Source organism: Aquarana catesbeiana, linkage group LG09, assembly GCF_042186555.1.
Source record: "Aquarana catesbeiana isolate 2022-GZ linkage group LG09, ASM4218655v1, whole genome shotgun sequence".
NCBI classification, from domain to species: domain Eukaryota; kingdom Metazoa; phylum Chordata; class Amphibia; order Anura; family Ranidae; genus Aquarana; species Aquarana catesbeiana.
The window spans coordinates 291001552-291026286 of NC_133332.1; the positions used below are offsets into that span (position 1 = coordinate 291001552).

The 24735-nt window shown below is 41.2% G+C and overlaps 1 protein-coding gene across 1 annotated transcript in view; it reads left to right on the forward strand.

Annotated features, from left to right (window-relative positions):
* The window catches only part of COL27A1 (collagen type XXVII alpha 1 chain), a 656744-nt gene extending 634862 nt beyond the window's left edge, over positions 1-21882 (forward strand). Inside the window, exons 60-61 of the mRNA XM_073600403.1 lie at positions 7827-8042; positions 19635-21882. Coding sequence (XP_073456504.1) covers positions 7827-8042; positions 19635-19781 — 363 coding nt within the window. The 3' untranslated portion in view covers positions 19782-21882. The remainder of the gene's footprint in view (positions 1-7826; positions 8043-19634) is intronic.
* Positions 21883-24735: the final 2853 nt, after the last annotated feature.

Here is a 24735-nt window from a genome sequence, read left to right on the forward strand (position 1 = left end):
GTTTCCTCAGGTCAAGTGTCCCCAGAGATCCAGAGAAAAAGCAGTCGCTCCTTCTAGCGTTAGAGCGACTTTTGTCGCAGGAGGTCATTATGGTGGTTCCCGCGAAGGAACAAGGATTGGGCTTCTATTCCAACCTTTTTACGGTCCAAAAACCAAATGGGGATGTCAGACCCATTCTGGATTTAAGGGATCTGAACCGATTCCTAAGGATTCAATCCTTCCGCATGGAATCAATTCGGACAGTAGTCTCCACCCTGCAGGGAGGAGAATTTCTGGCATCGATAGACATCAGAGATGCATATCTGCATGTGCCCATTTTTCCTGCTCATCAGAAGTTTCTGCGCTTTGAGATAGGAGGGCGCCATTTCCAGTTTGTGGCTCTGCCTTTTGGGATAGCCACTGCACCTCGAGTGTTCACAAAGGTCTTGGCTCCTCCTCTGGCCAGATTAAGGGCTCAGGGTATAGCGGTCATAGCATACCTAGACGACCTGCTCCTGATAGACCGGTCGGTAGCCTCCTTGAAACGGAACTTGAGGACCACAGTCAAGTATCTGGAACACCTAGGTTGGATCCTCAACCTAGAAAAATCTTTCCTAAAACCAGTAAGAAGACTGGAGAATTTGGGTCTGATCATAGATACAAGCCAGGAGAAAGTATTTCTACCTCAGGCAAAGATCACTGCTTTAAGGGAGCTGATTCTGGCAGTCAGGACCAAGAACTGTCCTTCTGTCTGCCTTTGTATGAGGCTGCTAGGAAAGATGGTGTCTTCATTCGAAGCAGTTCCCTATGCTCAGTTCCATTCAAGACTACTGCAACACAGTATTCTGTCGGCCTGGAACAAGAAGGTTCAGGCATTAGACTTTCCGATGCACCTGTCTCTTGTGGTGCGTCAGAGCCTCAATTGGTGGCTCATACCCAAAAACCTGCAGAAGGGGAAATCCTTTCTGCCGGTTACCTGGACGGCGGTAACAACAGATGCCAGTCTGTCGGGTTGGGGAGCAGTTCTGGAACAGTCTGCAGTTCAAGGGGTATGGTCCAAAACCGAGAGGACCTTACCCATCAACATTCTGGAGATCCATGCGGTATATCTAGCCCTAAAGGCCTGGACTATCAGGCTACAGGGTTGCCCGATCAGGATCCAGTCTGACAATGCCGCAGCAGTGGCTTATGTCAATCATCAGGGAGGCACCAGGAGCTGAGCTGCTCAAAAAGAGGTGAACCAGATCTTAGTCTGGGCAGAGAAGCATGTGCCATGCATATCGGCAGTTTTCATTCCAGGGATAGAGAACTGGCAGGCGGACTATTTAAGTCGCCAGCAGTTACTTCCAGGGGAATGGTCTCTGCATCCCGACGTCTTTTGGACCATATGCCAAAGATGGGGGGTTCCAAATGTAGATCTCTTTGCATCCCGATTCAACAAGAAGATAGACAGATTTGTGGCAAGGACAAAAGATCCTCTTGCATGCAGGACGGATGCGTTGGTTATTCCGTGGCATCGGTTCTCACTGATTAATGCATTCCCGCCTATTCTGCTACTGCCACGACTCCTTCGCAGGATCAGGCAGGAAAGGAAGTCAGTACTTCTGGTGGCCCCCGCTTGGCCCAGAAGGACGTGGTATGCGGAAATAGTAAGGATGACGGTGGGTTCCCCGTGGACACTACTGGTACGCCCAGACCCGTTATCTCAAGGTCCAGTGTTCCATCCTGCCTTACAAATGCTAAATTTGACGGTTTGGCTATTGAGACCCACGTTCTGAAGAGTCGTGGGCTTTCAGGTCCTGTGCTATCTACCTTGATTAATGCAAGGAAGCCAGCTTCCAGAATGATTTATCATAGAGTCTGGAAAGCTTATGTATCCTGGTGTGAATCCAGGGGTTGGCATCCCAGAAAATATGTGATAGGTAGAATTCTTGATTTTCTACAATTGGGATTAGAGATGAAGCTGGCCTTGAGTACCATCAAGGGCCAGGTCTCAGCCTTATCAGTATTATTTCAACGGCCACTTGCTTCGCATTCTTTGGTCCGAAACTTTATGCAGGGGGTAATGCGTCTTAATCCTCCGGTTAAGGCGCCCCTAAACCCCTGGGACTTGAACTTGGTTCTGTCTGTTTTACAGGAGCAGCCCTTTGAACCAATACGTCAGATTCCTTTGGTCTTGCTGACAAGGAAGTTCATTTTTCTGGTAGCCATCTCTTCTGCTAGAAGAGTATCAAAATTAGCAGCTCTTTCCTGTAAAGAGCCTTATTTGATTGTACACAAGGATAGAGTGGTACTGCGCCCTCATCCTAGTTTTTTACCGAAGGTGGTTTCATCTAAACCAAGACACTGTTCTGCCTTCCTTTTTCCCAGATCACTGTTCTCCGGAAGAAAGATCACTACATTCTTTGGATGTAGTAAGAGCAGTTAAGGCCTATCTGGAAGCAACTGCTCAGATTCGCAAAACGGATGTTTTGTTCGTGCTGCCAGAGGGCCCCAGCAGAGGACAGACAGAGTCAAAAGCTACCATTTCCAAATGGATTCGACAATTGATTATTCAAGCTTACGGTTTGAAACAGAGGATTCCTCTGTTTCAGATCAGGGCACATTCCACAAGGGCTATTGGTGCTTCTTGGGCAGTGCATCACCGGGCCTCTATGGCTCAGATCTGCAAGGCCGCAACCTGGTCTTCAGTCCATACATTCACCAGATTCTATCAGGTGGATGTAAGAAGGCATGAGGATATTGCCTTTGGGCGTAGTGTGCTGCGGACAGCGGTACAGGGTCCTCAGGTCTGATTGTACCCTACTTGGTTGTGGTTCCCCCCCCCCCTCAGATAGCATTGCTCTGGGAAATCCCATCAGTTATTACTGAGGCTTTGTGTCCCGTGATGTCCATCCAAAGAAAAGGATTTTACAGGTAAGCTGTTATAAAAAATCCTATTTTGTGGGAACAAAATGATAAAAATTTAGTTTGGGTACAGTGTTGGATGACCGCGCAATTGTCATTCAAACTGCAACAGCACTGAAAGCTGAAAATTGGTCTGGGCAGGAAGGTGTATAAGTGCCCTGTATTGAAGTGGTTAAGGAGAGAGAATGTAACTGTGACAAGGAGAAGTAGAGTGTGAATAATACAGAGTGGTAAGATTGAGAAGCAGACTGGATGGGAGATCAAAAACTTGTATGGAGAATCAGGTCACCTGTAGTCTGTTTAGTGTTTTGCAGTTATCTGCTTTAGATTTTCACTTTGTGCATTCGCTGAAGAGCTGAGCCAAAGTGTAATACTCATTCATGACTGTTTTGCCTACCATTGTGATGCTGTGATTTGTTCACAGCTATCACATGGTAGCTGGGCCAATCACAGCACCCTGTACCATGTGATTAACAGTATGTCAACAGTAAGCAAGCTGTCATGAATGGAAAACCATTCATGACAGTTAAAGTAGAACTATAGGCAAAACTTTTTTTTTTAAATTTTGGATAGAGCAAGGGAGTGTTATATCCCCTGTCATATTTTTTTTTCACAATCTGTGTCCTATTGGGGATATTTTCCTTCACTTCCTGTCCCATAGCCAAACAGGAAGTGTGAGGAAATCCCTGCAAATTAAGGGAATTCCTTGGGGATCCCCAGGTCACCAAAACTAGTGTCCACATTGGAAGATTTCCCCTCTATTACTTTTCTGGAGACAGCCCAAAATTTGGGATTATCTTTTACTTTCACTTTCAATGATAATGGTAAAGAACACAAATAGAGAAGGTGGATATCCTTAACGGGGACACAGACAGCAATAACATTTGACATGCATTCTAATCTGTCTCCACTCTATCCAAAACTTAAAAAAAAGGGATAAAAAAAAAAATGTTTAAAATTTTTAATAATTTTTTTTCTTCACATACTGTCACCAGTCAGTATCCCTAATCACCAACACCCCAGTAATATGATGACGCTGTACTACACCGGTGACGGTATGTAAAAAAAAAAAAAAAAAAAAAAAAAAAAAACACAACACACTTTATTTAATTTCTTCATTTTCCAAAATATTGTGACACAATTACAAGTCCAAAAACATCACCATGCTGCTTACTAAATACCTCACTCTAGCTACTTTTAAAAAGGGGGATATTTGTACCTGGTATTTTAAGGCCTCAAGAAATGACATAATCTGTCAGTACATAATGACTGATCAGTTTTCAAATTGTGTGTATATATATATATATATATATATATATATATATATATATATATATATATATATATATATATATATAAACACACACACACACACACACTAACACACACACACATACACACACCATAGTTTGTAGACTCTATAAGGGTGGTTCTCAACCCCTGTCCCCAGGATCCACTAACAGGCCAGGTTTGCAAAAAACTGAAATATATCACAGGTGATATCATTTGCTGCTCAGTGATTTCAGTATTCTAGTCTACATCTCTTCAAGAAAATACAGAAAATCTGGCCTGTTAGTGGGTCCTGAGGACAGGAGTTGAGAACCACTGCTCTATAACTTTCACCCAAACAAAATAATATACACAGATTTTGGTTATTTTTACCAAAGAAATGTAGCAGAATGCATTTTGGCCTACATTTATGAAGAAAGATTATTTCTTTGCAAAATTTTATAACAGAAACTAAGAAAAACATTTTTTTTTCAAAATTTTTGGTATTTTTTAAAATTATTTAGCAAAAGAGAGCTGTATTTGAGTGAAAAAAAATTATATAAATTTGCATACAGTATGGCATGACTGAGGAATTGCCAGTTAACCACTTCAGCCCCAAAAGGATTTCCCCACTTCCTGACCAGGCCATTTTTTGCGATGTGGCACTGCATCGCTTTAACTGACAATTGTGCGGTCGTGCGACGTTGTACCCAAACGAAATTGATGTAATTTTTTTCCCCACAAATAGAGCTTTCTTTTGGTGGTATTTGATCACCCCTGGGGTTTTTATTTTTTGCGTTATAAACAAAAAAGGAGAGAAAACTTATTGCCTCTACAAAATAGGGGATATATTTATGGCATTTTTATCATTATTTATTTATTTTTACTAGTAATGTTGGTGATTTGTGATTTTTAGTGGGACTGCGACATTGCGGCAGACAGATCGGACACGTTTGACACTTTTTTCGGACCAGTGACATTTATACAGGGGTTAAATGTGTTCCCTGGGAGGTGTTTCTAACTGTATGGGGGCTGGGCTAACTGAAGGAGGAGAGAGATCGCTGTTCCTAATCACTAGGAACAGACAGACAATCTCACTCTACTCCCCTGACAGAAAGGGGATTTGTTTGTTTACACTGGCAGATCCCCATTCTGCTGCTCCCTGGAGTGATCGCAGGTGGCCAGCAGACCTAGAGTCCACCGGACCCGCTGGTTGGCTCCCCGGCTAGCGAATGGGCATGCGCGCCCACAGATCACGGTGTACACGGCCGACGTACAATGACGGCGATTTGCGTAGGCCGAGCCAACCTGCTGCAGTACAACTGTGGCAGCTGGTGGGCAAGAGATTAAAGTAGTACAGTGCTGAATAGCAAAAAATGCCCTGGTCATTAAGGAAGTAAAATCTTCCAGAGGTCAAATGAAGACTGAAAAAAAATGATATACAGTAGTCCATCCAGTTCAACCTGTGAAGGTGTATGTGTGTCAGTGTCTGTAATCATTTCCCATATCCCTGTATGTTGTGTTCACTAAGATGCACGTCCAACAGTCTTTTAAAAATATCAATACCCCCGCTGATGCCACCAGTTGTAGAAGAGAGTTCCACATCCTTACCGCCCTGACAGTGAAGAACCCCCTGGGCAGTTTAACCACTTAAGGACCAGGCCATATTTTGCGATACGGCACTGCGTCACTTTAACTGACAATTGAACGGTCGTGCGATGCTGTACCCAAACAAAATTGACGTCCTTTTTTTACCCACAAATAGAACATTCTTTTGGTGGTATTTGATCACCTCCGCGGTTTTTATTTTTTGCGCTATAAACAAAAAAAGAGCGACAATTTTGAAAAGAAAACAATATTTTTTACTTTTGCTATAATAAATATCCAAAAACAAAATTTCTTCATCAGTTTAGGCCAATTTGTACTCTTCTACATATTTTTGGTAAAAAAATAAGAATTAAAAAAATACATCGCAATAAGCGTATATTGATTGGTTTGCGGAAAAGTTATAGCATCTACAAAATAGGGGACATATGTATGCCATTTGTATTTTTACTAGTAATGGCGGTGATCAGCGATTTTTAGCAGAACTGCAAGATTGCGGCGGATAGATCGTACACTTTTGACACTTTTTTGGGACCACTGACATTTATACAGCAATCAGAGTTCAAAAATAGCCACTGAATACTGTGTAAATGTCACTGGCAGGGAAGGGGTTAACACTAGGGGGCGATCAAGGGGTTAGGTGCTCCCTAGGGAGTTGTTTCTAACTGTGGTGGGAGTGTACTGACAGGGACTAGAGAGAGATCACTGTTCCTGATCACTAGGAACAGCAGATCTCTCTCTAATTCCCTGACAGAACGGAGATCTGTTGGTTTACATTGACAGATCCCGGTTCTGGCTCTCCGAGGAGCGATCGCTGGTGGCTGGCGGACATAGGAGGCGGGTGGCCATGGGTGTTCACCCCCTATACCGCTTAAAGCGGCCACCGGACAGCTACGGAGATTTGCGCAAGAGAGCCAACCTGGTCAGCAAGTTAGGTTAAACCACTTCGCCTCCAATCTCATTGTGTGGCCCCGTGTCCTCTTACACTCCCTGAAACTGAAAAGTTTTCTTCCTATGCTGGGATCACCTTTGAGATATTTGTATATCTATACTATATCTAAGTTAGTTTCCCTTCTCTGGACTCTCTCCAGCTTCAGCACGTTCTTCTTGAGGATTGGTGACCAGAACTGGACGGAATACTCTAGACGCAGCCGAACCAGATTTTTTAAAAGTGCAGGATTATAGTTTTATCCCTGGAGCAAATTCCCTTTTTTATGCAAGCTAATAGTCTATCAGCTTTGCTTGCGGCAGCTTGACATTGCCTGCTATTGCCCAGTCTGCTTTTACCAGGACCCGCAAATCTTTCTCCATCTGTGATTTTCCCAGAGGTTCTCCCCCAACTGAGTAGATTGCATTTATATTTTTATCCCCCAAGTGCATCACTTTACATTTTTCAACATTAAACCTCATCTGCCATGTAGTTGCCCAGTCCATTATTTTATTCAGGTCTTCCTGTAAAATTTCTATATCCTGATGTGAAGTTATTGCCCTGCTTATTTTTGCGTCTGCAAAAACTGAGATTAAGCTATTTATACCGACCTCTATATAATTTATGAATAAATTAAATAGAATTGGTTCCAAGACAGTGCCTCGAGGTACCTCACTGGTTCACATAAAATGTGCTGCCCCCACCCAGCTGCGCATACTCCTCTTTCCCTTACTGCCCTACTGTTCTGTTAATAATCTATGTTCAACACTGGATTTGCTCTTACAATTATCCTTGGCATTTGCCTCCCATGGCATTGGTGTGCCATACAGTGCTTTGGGGGGGGGGGATATTGAAGAGACCAGTCACCCAGTGTACAACTAGTCGGCTCAGGTGACCAGTCTCCACATCTCAAAATGCTAATGTTACATTAAATGAGCAGAATTTAATGATGAACTATAACTAAAAGTTGCTGGTGGATGCATGCAGAAGTGCTCAAAGGATGAAGTTGAGGCAAGACATACCAATATTTATGAAGCTCCTGATAACTGTAACAACGTGATTCTATCTTCCACATCAGTTATACATTTACCAAATTTACACATAATGGACCTAGAGTAACAGTTGTGTCTTTCTACAGTTGGTTTTCGATGTTGGCCGAGTTCAAATGAATTTTCTTCACCTCCTGAATTCAGAAGCAGTACAGCACATAACTATCCACTGCCTTAACGTCCCTGTGTGGGGAATCGCCTCAGACAAAGTCTCCCCTAAACCCTTGCGCTTCAAGGCTTGGAATGGACAGATATTTGAGGCGGGAGGCCAGTTTCAGCCAGAGGTCACGCTGGATGACTGCAGGGTAAGATTTCAAATTGTGCTATAATCCTTATGGATAAATACTTAATACCACATAACAGAACAATCAGCCGGTATTTGAATGCAAATATCGAATGGATCAAGGCTGCCTACAGTCTTTAGAGCTGTTGGGAACATAGCTGTTCTTCTAAGGAGGGGTTCTGCACTAAAGTACAGTGTAACATCAACGGACCACTTTAATCCATTATGCACAGCAGGGACATGCAGGGAGGTCAGTGGCTGGTGAGGCACTAGCTAGTATCAGAGCCAGATACACACAGGTTACATACACTGTAAACATTAGTGCGAGAACAATAATTCTAACACTAGACCTTCTCCGTAACTCTAAACATGTAACCTGGAAAGGAGGTAAAGCGTCGCCTATGGAGATTTTTAAGTACTGAAGTTTGGCGCCATTCCACAAGTGTGAGCAATTTTAAAGCATGACATGTTAGGTATCTATTTGCTCACCGTAACATCATCTTTCATAGTATACAAAAAAAATAATCGGGCTAACCATAGTGTTGGGTTTTTTTTGTTTTTTTTTTTATTCATGAAACAGTTTTAAAAAAAAAACGCGTTTTGAAAAATTGAGGCGCAAATACCGTGTAACATAAAAAGTTGCAATGACCACCATTTTATTCCCTAGGGTGTCTGCTAAAACAATATACATAATGTTTGGGGGTTCTGAGTCATTTAGCAAAAAAAAATATGATTTTTACATGTAGGAGAGACGTGTCAGAATTGGCCTGGAAGGCAAGGGGTTAATTACCATAAGAAAGTAATATACAAATAATTATTCTATATTATTTTTAAGGTAATTTACTATATTTTCAAAAACTGTACTCAAGCAGGTGGCTTAATAGACAAATTACTGAAGTTTGAAGTTATAACTTCAAACCAATAATTTCACAGTAAATAGATCAATAATACATTATTATCTTCTAACCTATAGCATAGTAATTATGTGATTTTGGTTGTACCTTTTCAGCAGCAGCAGATTCTCATTCTCCTGTGTTAGAAAAACATGGGATTACTGGTAAATCTTATACCCATAAACCCATGCCATTTCCTTGGGCTGGGCTGGAAGGGAGCATTTGTCTTTTAGAGACATGCCCTTCTATCACACTGCAGTGAGAGGTGTGCCTCCACTGCAGCATTTTTATTAGACAGCTTGGGCCAAGGGTACTTTACCATTGGTCCAAGACTCCAAGCTGTCCATTGAGCTCAGTGCCTCCGACAAGAAGTGAGGAGAGGCACTGTGAGCTCCTCCTGCCTGCTGCAAACAGAGTGTGCCAGCTTGTATTTAAACTGGCTGCTTCTGACAGGCTGCGCAAGGAGCCTTGTATCTTTGGAACCATAGATGATAGGAGCCCCAAATGTTGACCAGTGGTGGGGTAGGTAGGACTTCATCTACGTACGTCCCAAATTTCACTGAACTATGACCCTAAAATACAATCTTTTTTTTGTTTTTATGTTCATGGCACGTCCCTGGTGCACAGGTATTTAGAAAAGGCAGTTCCATTTATTCAAAACTGCAGACAATCTCTAGCTATTGTAGTTGCAATAGATGAAAAGGATGCCTTATATGAATCAATGGAAAGTAGATTCCTGCTCAATTGGGAAATATTCTTGGCCCTCAAAATACTGTTGCAATCTGTTTATCCCCAAACTGGTAACTTATGCCCTTTTTTACATGGGTTTTGAATGAAGTAGAGAAGGATACATCTTCTATTAGATAATTTTTTTTTTGCTGTCTGTGTCCTGTTGGGAGTATTTCCCTTTACTTCCTGTCCTTGAGAACAAACAGGGAATGAGAGGAAATTCCTGTAAAGCAAGGGTAATTTCTATTTTAGACAGTTGCCATTGAAACAATTACCTTCATTGGTACATTTCTCCTCACTTCTCGTTCTGGTGACAACTCAAACATGTTTCATTGTCTGGCACTTACTGTTCAAGGGGCAATGGTCAGCAGTACAAATAGAATCTGCTTAGCTGGGACATGGACAACAATAAGAACGGATGTCTGACTATTCCCCGCTCTATCCAATAGCTTTTACAGGTCAGTGTTTCAAAGTACAGACAATCAGATGAGTGAAATTTTCGGAATAATGGTAGCCTTTCTCCACTAGAAGTTACCTATAAAGCCAAACTCTGGGCAGATATGGAGGACACCCAGTAATGCAGCTTCGTATTTAATTTATTTTTTCAATGCAAGCCGTGTAAATACCTACATTTAACCTGGTATTCACTTCTTACACTCTGTAAGAGATACAGTACAAGCTCAGACTGTGGGAGGGAGAATCAGAAATAAGGAATCAGCCACAGCAGTTCCCATTTGCTAACAAGTGGTATGCTGATAGGAGGAGAAACAAAGAGATGAGTCTCCTTCTGCTGTCCAGTCACAGGTAGGTTACTTAACTTGCAGCAGAGAAAATGCAGCATGTCTCCTGCCCTCCCAGACAGGACTGTGCTGTGTCTCTATGCAAGTCTCAGAAATAAATGCAGATCCTTGGCAGGTAAAATAGCTACCACATATATCTGTCTATTTAGCTGCTTGCCTGTAGGTCAGCTTTAAAATTCTTTATTTTCAGATGCACAACACCACTATAGAGAAATGTATTTACCTTGATATAGTTTTCCAATTATTTCCTATTCGTAGGATCTGTGGATTGTGCAGTCAACATTTTAAATGGGAAAGGGGGATTATTTCTATATAGTGTTACATAACCCATCAAATCTATGGTTAAAATGTGAGAGAAGATTTGTCATCATTCTGCGCAATATAGAGTTTTCCTATTGACAGCGGAAACTATAGGAGTATGATATTGAGCTTCTGGTGCATCTTAAATAGTATATAGTATAGTAGTAATGGCTTTTTAGCAGTAATATGGTATAATATTTTTTTATGTTGTGGTTTTTAATTTTTTTTTTAGATTTAAAGAGACACAGGCAGCATTTTTTTTTCTTAGATTTATAGCGAAACAGGCAGCATTTTTTTTTAATTTTAAGTAGTGTGGTAGATGTCCCTGTTGCAGATTTCCCCTCGTCAGGTGAAATCATGGCCGCCATGATATTAATGAGGAAAAATCTCCCTAATGAAGCCCTGGATCGCAGTAAAAACCCAACAGGGGTTTTAATCTATCACCAATTATGTCAAAAACTACAAAAACGTTTTCACCTTTCCTTAACCACTTGCTGTCCAGGGCAATATTTTACTTTTTCACACACAATTGGCATTTGTTGCTAGAAAAAGACCTGGAAGCCCCAAACATCAGTTGTGTGCTGAAAGCTGAGGCCCTGGAACTGGCCTTTGCAATTTTTTTATGTCACACAATATTTGTGTAGCCATTTATCTAAAGCAAATTTTCAGGAAAAAGCATAATGCCAGACTTATGTATAGTAAGATATAAAAGATGATGGTAAATCAAGTAACGTGATGTCAAGACTCAAAATTACAAGCACCAGAGAAATGACGACAAACTATGATACCTAAATTTTTCATAGGCGATGCTTTAAAAGACTTGACAGGTTATTCGTTTAGAGTTATTCATGAATAATGGCCTTAAAGTTATTGCTCTCACTCTGACTGAGGAGCAATAGCTGTTTACATACGCATGTGGAACCAACTGCATCCTTTGCATTTGTGTGTATGTATAAGGGTTTTTTTTTTTTTGCACTTTTTAAAATGGTTTCCTTTTGATAGCTTTGGGCAGTGACAGATCCTCTTTATGAAGACGTCAAGACCAGGGGTCTTTTAGATCCCCGATATCTCCCCTACCCTCCAAAGCAGCTAACTAAGCACAGATCATGCTTGCTTAACTGCTTCCCTGGCTGCAACAACCAGAAATGGCAGCTCTGAAACCAGACGTGACATAATACTTGTTGTTTCAGGCTTCATTTGTTACAGAGTAGATGCGGGAACAGATGTTTCTCCATCTCCTCTGTGTGAAGTAATTCTGGCCATTTACCTTTGTCCCGGGCTCCCCACATGAGTAGGAGAGCCAGGGAACCACTATGGGAGGCGATGGCCCTTCTTGGTACCTTAAAAATGGCTTTATAGCTGCCCAGACCACTTTTAATTAGACAGCCGATTGCCAGTTGTAAAAAGAAACAAAATACCCAGCTCATGGTTGCAGCTGTGTGCCCACCGGCAGGTCAAAGACTACATAGGATGGGGCATGTCCCCTAGATTCTGCCTTCCTTTTTCAGCATTCCTGTGTGGTACTGCAGGGCAGTTTCAGAACTTCAGTTGCAGTGAGCCAGGACTTTGCCATTTGTACAGGGAGCCTTAATGGTGTTTTTACTCTTGGCTGGTTCCCCCTCAAAGGATTATTGCCAGGAACACTGGTCACCAGCCATGGGAAGTGTGAGTGGCACCATTTTTTTTTTTAACTAGCACCGCTGTGGATTTCTAGAGCATCTTCACAAATCCATAGTAATTACTGCACCCAAGTAAGTCTCCTTAAAGGCTGCCTCACTGTACACATGCATGCCATTTGACTAGATTCCACGCCCCGCCATATGCCTGTGCTATACTTGCCGCCTCCAGTGATAGAGCCACAGACTGGCATTAAACTTTTCTGCACCAAGAGCGGCTTGTAGGTACCCTTGCAGGCAATTCCTCACCTGCATGCTATAGTATTACAAATCATAAGTGCATATGGTGTAGTTATTTGGGTCTTGTCAGCTTGCGATCCACTAGCTTCACCGAGGAATCTTCCTAGGGGACCGAATACCGATAGCCCAGATCACTGACGCCTTCCTGAGTCACAGCACTCCTCTGAGTGCTTCTTAACACCTTTGGGGGCTAACCCTTCCTCAGTATTGTCTAGGGAAGAGTTCCCAGCTACTATGTCTGTGTTTATAGACAAATTTACAAACATGATAACTCATTCAAAAGGCAGGCATGTGCGTTTCAACATCCTTTCCTTCAGAGTCTGTCTCTGATTCAGCCAAGGATGTGAAGGATTTTACCTGATCCTTATTTGCATACTTTGTAAATGAAGAGACAATCCCATGGCAGTGGCTTACATCAACCGGTACCAGAATTCTCAGCTCAGGGTTAAGCTGATCTGACTCTGGCTTGCACAGAACTTCACATTTCTGCCATGTACTTCCCAGGCTTCAATAACTAGCAGGTGTTCTTCCTCTGTGATCAATGGCTGGACTCCGGAAGGTGGTTTCTTCACCCAGAGGTGATCAAATACCTTTGTCTCAAGTGGGGGACACCAGATGTGAACCTTCCAGATTCAACAATAAACAAAGAGGATTGTCTCCAGATCCAAAGATCTATGATCCTTCACAGCAGATGCTTTGGGGACTGTGGATCAGTTCAGCCCGATCTACAGTTTTCTACCTCTGAAGCTCCTTCCTCAACTTCTCTGTAGGATCAGGATGGGGCACATTCTGGTGGGCCTTATTGCACCAAACCAGACCAAAATGACATGGTTTTCAGAGGCTCCTGACAGACTCTCCATGCCACCATTGACTTTAATGGCTTGGTTGTTCATGCCCAGGTCCTATGGTAAGGGGTCTATAAGATTAAGTAATTCCCACCCTCTTGAAAGCTAGGAAACGTGCATCTCACAAGTCTACCATTGCACTTGGAAAGCATATTTCTCTTGGTGTGTGACAATGTCACAATTGACAAATTTCATGAAAATTTTCTTTTGGGATGAATCATGTGTTTTTCTCCAGTCTGGTCTGGACGAGATGTTTGAACTTGAGTGTATTCAAGGGCCAGATCTTGGCCTTAGCAGTAATTTTGCAAAAGCACATGCCTCTCTCTCTTTTTAGTAAAGGGTGTCGCTCACATTTTTACCCCTGTATGTGACTAGTGCTCAACTTGGTTTTGTCCTTTCCTCAGATTGCCCATTGAACCTATTAGGAATATGCCCCGTCTATCCTTGTAAGATTGTCTTTCTTGCAATCACTTTTGAGAGGAGAGTTTGAGTTGGTGGCTTTAACCTATAAATAACCTTTCTTGTATTACACAGGGACAGGGTTGTTTTGAGACCCTGGGTTTCTTTTCTTTCCAAGATGGTTTTTTTCCTTTCATCCTAAAAAGGACATTGTTACCATCTCTCTGTCCTGTTTCTAGGCAATCGATTTTCCTCCATTGTCTGGATGTGGTCTGTGCTGTTCAGGTTTATCTCTCAGGTAGAGCTAAGCGCAAATGACCTTTCATTTTTTCTTTACAGATATATTTTATACTTTCTTTGCAAACATGCAAATTAGGCTTTTTCCTTTGTCTTATTATCAATACAAGGAAAAATTTGATCTGTTTCAATTAACAGAATGGTACAGATTTGAATCATATGACGCAGAGCACATACACTGGCTCTTTGCCGTCAGACAACATGCTCCTGATATAAATGACACAGAACTCACAGAACTTTTTTTTTTAACTAGCTTCAGTCTATTTATTTTTATGTTGGGTGGAGGCAGTCATGATTTGTTCTTATTTGAAAACATATATATATCTCAATAATAGTAAAAAATAATGGATGACATGAAACAATCTGAAGAATCTATAGATACAGGTGTGGTTACAAGTCAGGAAGTTCAGACTTTACTGCACCTGTTATAAAACATGGAAACATTCAGAGGGTTTATTGTTGGTTACTTAAGAATCAGTAAAGTCCTATTTAGAGCTTTGTTTGTAGTTGTTATGGTTTCCTACAGAGCATTGCTATTGCTAAAACAGTGGGTAAGGTTTGAAAGCTGAACAGGTATAAAGACACCGCTTAGAGTATGGGATCAGAAAAAAAAAACAAGCGTAATTAACTAGATGTACGTAATCTAGCGTAATGTCAACATAACAATTATAGGAGCTCCGTTGTCTATGTTGATTTTAAGGGTTTCTGACATCCTTAAGCTAGCCATACATGGATCGAAATTCAGCCGATTCAGCAGGGACTGGTGTGGGCACTGTGGTTGTACAAAAGCCGATCTACCAATCAACTTCTGTACAACCACCCTGTCAGATTTTCTCTGCTCAATCAGCACTGATCAGTGTATTCTGATGGTGTGGAAGACTCCCCGCTGTCACAATACAATAGCCCAGCAGGGAAGATTCCCTCATCCACATTGAGTGTGTAGATGTGGAAATAGAGTCAGGTTTTTTTCGTTCAACCAGTGGGTTGGATGAAAAAAACTGATTAATCCATGTGCTTCCTTAACCTGGTTTTACTGCCTAGAGTGTCACTGACCCAAAACAAGCATTTAGGTCAAGAGTTCTTTACATCACTAGCTTAATGCTTATGTTAGGATACTACAATGCAGTTAATAAATTAGGATGCAAGCCTCGTATTTTAAATATCTTTACAAAAGAGCAATAGCATCTTTAATATTTCTAACATGACAGAATCCCTTTAAGGCTTATCTCACAAGTACATAGATCTGCTACTAACAGACTTTAAAGTGGTTGTATGTAAAGACAGATTTTTTTTACCCTTAAGCTGATGTCCATGTTTCCTATCACTTCAAATAGTTTGTTTGCACCAAGCTGGTCCAAACAAAATATTTCCTTCATTCCTCTATGCTGCACTGGCTCCAAGTACTGTATGTACTACATGTACTTTCAGCTACATACAGTACACAGTGCTGGGTTCTGGCTGTGTCCATGTTTCCTATCACTTTAAATAGTTTGTTTGCACCAAGCTGGTCCAAACAAAATATTTCCTTCATTCCTCCATGCTGCACTGGCTCCAAGTACTGTATGTACTACATGTACTTTCAGCTACATACAGTACACAGTGCTGGGTTCTGGCTGTGAGACAGACTCTCTGTTTTCCTACCCGGCACAAAATATGAGTCAGTCTGAGCAACGCTCAGCCAACCGTAGGCAGCTTTGTATTCTGTGAAGGAATACAACGTTTTTCTCTGCCTGAGTCAGAAGGATGGGCTGATGGTGTCGCGCTCTCTGACTCAGCCAATCAGAAGAAGCCTTGTATTTATTCACAGAATACAAAGCGCCCTATGAATGGCTGAGCGCCACTCAGACCGACTTATATTTTGTGCCGAGTGTGAGAAGGGAAGTCTTGTCTCACAGCTGGAACCCAGCACTGTGTACTGTATGTAGTTGAAGTTACATGCAGTTTTGTATAGTGCTTGGAGAAACTGCAACACTTGGTGAAGGAAATAGTTTGTTTGGACCAGCTTGGTCAACGGATTTAGAGTGGCAGGAGATTTGGAAATCAGCTTTAATGCATTCTATACATGCAGCTCCCCTTACAGTGAGGGGGAAAAAGTATTTGATCCCCTGCTGATTTTGTATGTTTGCCCACTGACAAAGAAATGATCAGTCTATATTTTTTATGGTAGGTTTATTTTAACATTGAGAGGCAGAATAAGAACAAAAAAATCCAGAACATAGAGAGGCAGAATAAGAACAAAAAATCCAGAAAAATGCATTTCAAAAAAGTTATAAATTGATTTGCATTTTAATGAGTGAAATAAGTATTTGATCCTCTAAAAATCAGCAAGATTTTTGGCTCCCAGGTGTCTTCTATATAGGTAGCGAGCTGAAATTAGGAGCACTCGCTTAAAAGTAGGTGCTTGTTACCTTTATAAAAGACACGTGTCCACAGAAGCAATCATTAGGATTCCAATCGCTTCACCATGGCCAAGACCAAAGAGCTGCCCAAGGATGCCAGGGAAAAGATTGTAGACCTACACAAGGCTGGAATGGGCTACAAGACCATAGTCAAGCAGTTTGGTGAGAGGGTGACAACAGTTGGTGCGATTATTCGCAAATGATAGAAACTCAAAATAGTTCCATAGTAGGTGAGGTTGAAAAAAGACACAGGTCCATCAAGTCCAACCTATGTGTGTGATTATAAATGACTGTCAATCTCCCTCGATCTGGGGTGCTGTGCAAGATCTCACCTCATGGAGTTTCATTGGTCAGGAGAACAGTGAGGAATTAGCCCAGAACTACACGGGAGAATCTCGTACTGTGATAACACACTACGCCGCAAAGGACTGAAAGCCTGCAGTGCCCACAGGGTCCCCCTGCTCAAGAATGCACATATACAGACCCGTCTGAAGTTTGATAATGAACATCTGAATGATTCAGAGGAGAACTGGGTGAAGGTGTTGTGGTCAGATGAGATTAAAATCAAGCTCTTTGCCATCAACTCACCGTGTTTGGAGGAGGAATGCTGCCTATGACCCCAAGAACACCATCCCCACCATCAAACATGGAGGTGGGAAACATTATGCTTTGGGGGTGTTTTTCTGCTAAAGGGACAGGATGACTTCACCTCATCAAAGGGACGATGGATGGGGCCATATACCCTCAAATCTTGGGTGAGAACCTCCTTCCCTCAGCCAAGGTATTGAAAATAGGTCGTGGATGGGTATTCCAGCATGACAATGACCAAAAACACATGGCCAAGGCAACAAAGGAGTGGCTCAAGAAAAAGCACATTAAGGTCCTGGAGTGGCCTAGCCAGACCCTAATCCTATAGAAAATATGCGGAGGCTTTGAAACCTTAATGACTAGGAGAGGATCTGCAAAGAGGAGTGGGACAAAATCCCTCCTGAGATGTGTGCAAACCTGGTGGCCAACTACAAGAAACGTCTGACCTCTGTGATTGCCAACAAGGGTTTTGCCACTAAGTCATGTTGTGCAAAGGGGTCAAATACTTATTTCACCCATAAAAATGCAAATCAATTTATAACTTTTTTGAAATGCGTTTTTCTGGATATTTTTGTTGTTATTCTGTCTCTCACTGTTAAAATAAACCTACCTTTAAAATTATAGACTGATCATTTGTCAGTGGGCAAAACGTACAAAATCACAACAGAAAAAATATATGCCCAGCACTGCCTCTCTCAATCATAAATGTGCATACACTTACATCAAATATGTGTCATATGACAACATGTGTAACAAAATGCCAATATAGTGCAAAAAAGGGCATACAATAAAGTTCAAAAATTCAAAAAATAACAAAAAATAACAAAATAAGGTGCAAACAATAAAGTTCATCACGTGTGAGGTGCAGGGCTGGTGACACGTTGATGTAATCTTGGTGACTTCCTGTGCTCCCCTCCTGGATCCCCACTCACCAGATAAAGATGAAAAATACGCCTGTGTATATCAAGATGGTGTCTCCTGTCCAGCAGATATGTAGGTAGGTTGTGCCCCAGAGAATGGAATCTCCTCTCCTTCACCACTTGATTGTAGATCCTACATACTTTAATTAGTCAAAGACGATCAGAGTAGTAAAGTTTGGACAAGTGAAGAGAAGAGGGCATATAGTGTAATACTGTAAGGTTTATTAAAAGGTTTGAAATCATTACACTTACATCAAAATCTTTCAAATGTGCACAATCAAGTGGTGAAGGAGAGGAGATTCCATTCTCTGAGGCACAACCTACCTTCATATCTGCTGGACAGGAGACACCATCTTGATATACACAGGCATATTTTTCATCTTTATCTGGTGAGTGGGGATCCAGGAGCACAGGAAGTCACCAAGATTACATCAACGTGTCACCAGCCCCGCACCTCACACTTGATGAACATTATTGTTTGCACCTTGTTTTGTAATTTTTTGAATTTTTGAACTTTATTGTATGCCCTTTTTTTGCACTATATGGGCACTTTGTTACACATGTTGTCATATGACACATATTTGATGTGAGTGTATGCACATTTATGATTGAGAGGTGCAGCGCTGAGCATATATTTTTTCTGTTGTCATTTTTTGGGGTATTTACCCCACACTACAGCGGCAGCCCTATTACATATGTACATGTGGGTGAGTGTGTAAACGCACACGTATATGTACATTTTATATTTATTTTATAATTTATTTCCAATTTATTTACAATTTTATTTTTCTCCACGGCGTGGGTCCATCCTTATCACTTAAACGTACAAAATCAGCAGGGGGTCAAATACTTTTTTCTCTCACTGTATACATACCTGAGTCTCGACTCAGCCCTGTGCATGAGACCAGAGACTCTCTCCCTCATCATTGTTAATCACAACCAGTGAGGAAGGAGCTGAGCCTCTGTGTGTCAATGGACACACAGAGCAGGCTCAACAGTGAGCATGTACAAGTGCCCCCATAGCAAGCGGCAGGGGACACAAGAAGAGGGGGATTGGGGCTGCTCTGTGCAATACCATTGCACAGAGCAGGTAAGTATAACATGTTTGTTATTTTTAGAAAATAAAACATGATCCTTTACAGACACGGTAAGGGTAACTTTTAGTGAGAAATTATGGAGGCTGGCATTGCTGACTTCTCTTTCTAAAAATACCAATGCTTGGCTGTCATGTTTAGTTAAAGGCTTCTGTATTTTTCCAAGTCATTGACAAAAGAGAGGAGTTTGCAAATTAGGATTTGGGACTTTGCCCAGTCTGACTAGGTATATGGCTGCCGCATTGTCTACTTCTGCTATGTACAAGGGCAGAGAGATCTTGTCTTGCGAAGTAAACTTGTCTTAAGCTGCTGATATTGTTCTTGGTATGGCTAAAAGATGAAGGCTAATGCCCATTTCCTACAGAAAACCAAGTCTTTACAAAATGAACACTATAATTATTTTAATGACATGCAAAAAATATTTTTCTTTGCAGTTACAAGACGGGCATTGGCATCAAACGATCTTCACGTTTCGGACCCAAGACCCAACTCAGTTACCGATCATTGACGTATTAAACCTCCCTCTATCCAAACCTGGGAAGAACCTTCACTTAGAAGTGGGGAGTGTCTGCTTCTTGTGAACTCTTATTCTGGTTCCTGTATCCACCTGACTTTTAAACCAACAGTCTTGAACCCTAAATGACCTGTTATCCTGAATGGATAAGGGCTGCCGAGTGACTCGCAAATATTAATAGAGCTAATCATGTTATCCTGGACCCCAATCCATTGTGCTGCAGAGGATCTCAGACTTGGGGGTTCCCATCAAGCCCCACTCCCCATATCAAAGGAATCTTCAGGGACAGGAAACTGAATAATCATTCTCCAGACTAGCTAACACCCACAGGAAAAGCGTGTTAGCCAAAGAAAAAAGGAAAGATAATGCGGTCCACCAGTCACGTGCTTGAGCGATTACATGCAACAAGCCAAAAACAAACAGTCTTCAGTCTGTCATTATCCTCCCTTTCTGCCGGGGAGCTGGTAACAGAGAAGAATTTTGGGTAACCAAGGCAGAAAGCATTGTGAAGTGCAATATAAAAAATATGTAAAAGTAATATATTATTTAATGAGATTAAGAGTAGCTTCTCCCCCCACCCCTCATCTTTCCTGTGAAGGAACAAGAAAACCAAAGCTGTACTTACACAGAGGCGTGACTGATACAACAACGTGAGAAAAAAGGCGACCGGTGCTATTCCCCTCCCCCCACTGTGAAAATCTCTGGTGCATTGAAGCTTGTTTTATTTTTTGTAAAGCTATTTAAAAGTTTCTAAAGGTGCTGATGACTTCCCACACACATTGGTGGGAGGACACCTGGCTTGTATTTTATTTTAATAGGAGGAAGCTATGGTTGCTTCCTTATGTACAGCCCCCTTCACCCCTGAGAGACATTTTCTGGAAAATGTATGTAGGAACTGTCTGATCTCTTGGAATATGCTATATTACAGGAATATGTCTTTTCTAGAGAGACTAGCACTGCAAATGTTTACTTACCATCATATTCGCACTGACATTTTTTGTTTTCTAGGGGCATGCCAGCTAGGCCCCATTCTGTCATTTTGTAGATCTTGAAAATTAAGTTTACATTTAATTGAATTTATATAAAAAAAAAAAAAAAAAAACATTTGTCTGCTGAGTAATAGCTCAACTATCCAGAACAAAAAAAAAGAATTCTAAACAACTTTTAATTGGCAAGAAACAAAGGAATGTTTAAAGCACTATCGTCCTTGACTTTTAAACTTGTTGTATCCTGGTAATCTAAACCCTGCAGTGTGCGACTAAAGAGATTCAGGCATGAAGGGGTAAAAAAAAAAAAATAATAAAATAGAAGATAAATTAAGAAAAAAAATTATTTAAATTAATCTGTTTATATATTTTAAGGGAATATTTTTGTAGGCTTGCGTACTGATGAAATTTGTACCAAAGTAATTTTTATTCATAGATATCTTTGTAGATTTTCATTTTTTCACTGCTTGGTTGTATAAATTGCTTTTTCAGAGCTGTATGTTTTTTGTTTTTTTGGCCGATTGCTGCTGTTGCCTGTGCATTTTGCTGCCTGCTTGCTTTTTTTCACACCAGAAATAGAAAAAAAAAAAATCACATTTTAATTTAAATGCATCCTGATCCCAGTCCCGGATTTTCTTCCCCATGTCCATCACATTTCTCTTTGCTTTGTTAAAAGAGAATTAATGTTGCTTTTAAAACCCAACTGGCTTTGGAGTAAATTCTGTAGAGATTTTAGTTTCTATGTGTAAATTTGGAGCTAAAGAGAATTATGTTACCTGTCGTGTTCTATATTATATATTGTAATCTAGGCTGTACTGTACTGAGAATACCATGTTCTATGTTTAGAAAGGTCTATTGGGTATATTTTTTTTTCATGTGAATGTCTGTTTTGTTTTATGCTTTTGTTTTTTTTTTGTTGTCATATTCCACCTACAAATTCCAAGAAGGCAAGTTTCTTCCAAATACCTCAACATGTGACTTTGGGGCTTTTTCTTTCTTTCCTTTCTGCTCCATTATATGTTGTGTCTCTGCACACCTGCATCCTTTATCCTTACCATTAATTCTCTCTTTGCCTCCCAGCCCTCCTCTCTGCCCCATGTCATTAATCTGTTTCAGGGTGTTGGAATCTCTATTCACATTAATTTTGTTTAAATAAAACAAAAAAAAAATATTTCAGAATAAGGTTGTGCAGAAAGATCTAATTTTTTGTTTATTGTACATTAACTCTTTCAGTTCACCCAGTTAAAGCCCAACTCCAACCAAAACTCTGTGGCCCCTTTCACAAAGGCAACCCAATCAGGTCCTCCTGTCAGTTTGACCTGATCGGATGGTTCATGTAACCCTATTGGCCGGCGGACGTTAAACAACTTGTGTCCATTTACACCCTCCTACCTCCAATCCGATACGGTCTGCTTTAAAGAAAAAAAAAAATGGAAGGGGATTCTTTCCCCTCCCTCTAGGCAGATCAGATCGGAGGGCAGTCAGGTGTAAATCAGTCCATTTACACCTGGCCACCCATAGAATAGAGCGGACTGTGGCCGTGTCCGCTCTGCATAAACTGAGCAGACATGGACCTGTCACCTGCCTGCTTTGCTCTGATCAGCAGGAAACAGATCCCCTGCTGAGTAAAGTGGATTCCACCCCATGTGAAAGGGGCCTTTGTCTAGTCTTGGATAAAGTGTGGAAGAGTTAGGACCTCTGTCAGGTTTTTGTTATCAGTGCTCACGTTGGGGAGAGCGTCTCTGATGTCACAAGGACAGGACATGGGAAGTTTTTGCAGTGGGGAATGACAACCAAAACATTTTTCTTCTTTTAGTAGAGTGAAGAAGGGTAGAACATCTATCATATTTTATGTGCCTCCTTCTACAGGCAACACCTTTTCCACTCATTTCTTGTTTTGGTTGTCAAAGAGACAGAACGTAGAGTGAAATCTAACCATAATCTGCAATACAAACCTGATTGCAATTGTAACCCTTTCCTATGCTGTCCAAAAAAAAAGCTTTGGCTGGAGCTGGACTTTAAATTGGACTTACGTTATTTTGCAATCCTAATACCGTACCTCTTTAAAAAAAAAAATGGAATGCTAATATACCGTATTTTTTGCTCCATAAGACGCACCTGACCATAAGACGCACCTAGGTTTTAGAGGAGGAAAACAAGAAAAAAAAAAAATATTCTGAAACAAATGGTGTACTAAAATATTTACCAGTGCCCATGAAATGCAGCCTGACCTGTGTCAAAGAAATGCAGCCTGTACAATTGCCATAAATGCAGTCTGAATATTGCCATTATTGCAGCCTGACTATTACCATTAATGCAGCCTAACAATTGCCATGAATGCAGCCATTGCTCAGGCTGCTCTGTCCCCTCAGCAGGTGTCAAGGCAAGCAATCGCCCAGCGCTAGTGGGGGCCTGGGATGTCTGTCTTCTGGGACTAGCATTGCGACCGCGGGGAGGGGGGGGTGGTGGGGCAGTGACGACAGCGGTGGGTAGCGAAGCTGGTAGTGGCGGGGGCGATGCCAGTTGTATGTTCGTACCATAAGACGCAGAGACATTTTCCCCCATATTTTTGAGGGAAAAAAAGTGCATCTTATGGTCCGAAAAATACGGTGCTTGCTAAAGAACCAAGCTCTATGGGCTTTTACTGGTAAGGTGAACAAAAACCTCAATACTGGTCACTTGAGATCAGCTGCAGAGGCGGTTTAATGTGGACAATCAGCAATTCTGTCAGAACATCATTTCATTACAATACTTCAAGCACAGTTTAAAAGTATGTGGAAATGCATTTATCTTAACCTTTGAAAGGTGTGGGTACAGACGATTCAAAAGTTGGCCAATACAGCAGGGACCGGTCGAATTTCAATCTGTGTTGCCCTCCCTGTTTCGACAGAAGTCAATCTTCAGATAGACTTCTGTCAAACGTTCATCGATCACCAGGTGCAGCCACCGCTCAGTTTATTCTGACAGTGGAATACCCCCGCTGTCAGTATACAATGTTGAAAAATTCCCTGATGTCAGTATACAATGTTGGGAGAAACCCCGCTGTCAGTACACAGTGTTGCAGTTGGGAGGATTCCCCTTCTTCCACCTTGCTTGTGTGGATGGGGGAATCCATTTTTTCATTTGTTCCACCTACTGGTTGAAAAAAAAAAAATGACCGTGTATACCCAGCTTAAGAGGGACAATTTTTAAAGTGGCATAATGTGACACAACAAAGTAAAAAGTGGGCCTAACCATTTGGGTATGGCTTAAAGCTTTACCTGTAGCAGCTTTGATCAGAATCCCACCTGGCACTGGAAGATTTATCTTAAGGACAGTAACCCATCCAAGAAGGTATTGTTTATTCATAAAATGATTTATGTATTTGTTTAGCTAGCTACAACTTTTACTATGTGCAGTATATTTAGAGTGCAACAAACCAACAGCTCTTGTAGAGATTACAGTGATAAATACCAATTACACTGCAAACACATTTGGCATAAAATATTTAGAAAACATCATTTGACACTGACCTTTCTGCCGAGTACTGCAAAACCTGTTGTGCCCACTCATTGCGTACAGCGCACACATACATAGTCCTTTTACCCACAAAATATGCTTTAATTACAGCGCAACAAAGCAAGAGTCTAGCAGACACATAAAAACCTCAGTAGACTAATTTTTTTAAAAACTAAACCGTTCCATTACATATACTTTTATGCACACAGTTTACCTTAACCAGTTCCCACCTGGCCTATAGACAAATGAGGGCCAGGCAGGACCGCTTTAGACATCATATGGCTTCCTACCTGAAACGTGCCTTGCACGTATTGCTCTGGTCACAATTTGTAAAACAATAAAAAGTAATAAAAATATTTGTTAAAATGTTTTTATTTTTTCTACATCCTGTCACCAGTCAGCGTCCCTGATCACCACCACACCAGTTATATGATGACACAGTGTATAGCACTGGTGACTGTATTGTTAAAAATAAAAAGAGTCTTTATTTTTTTATTAATTTTTCAAAAAATTTTGACAAAAAAATACAAATTCAAA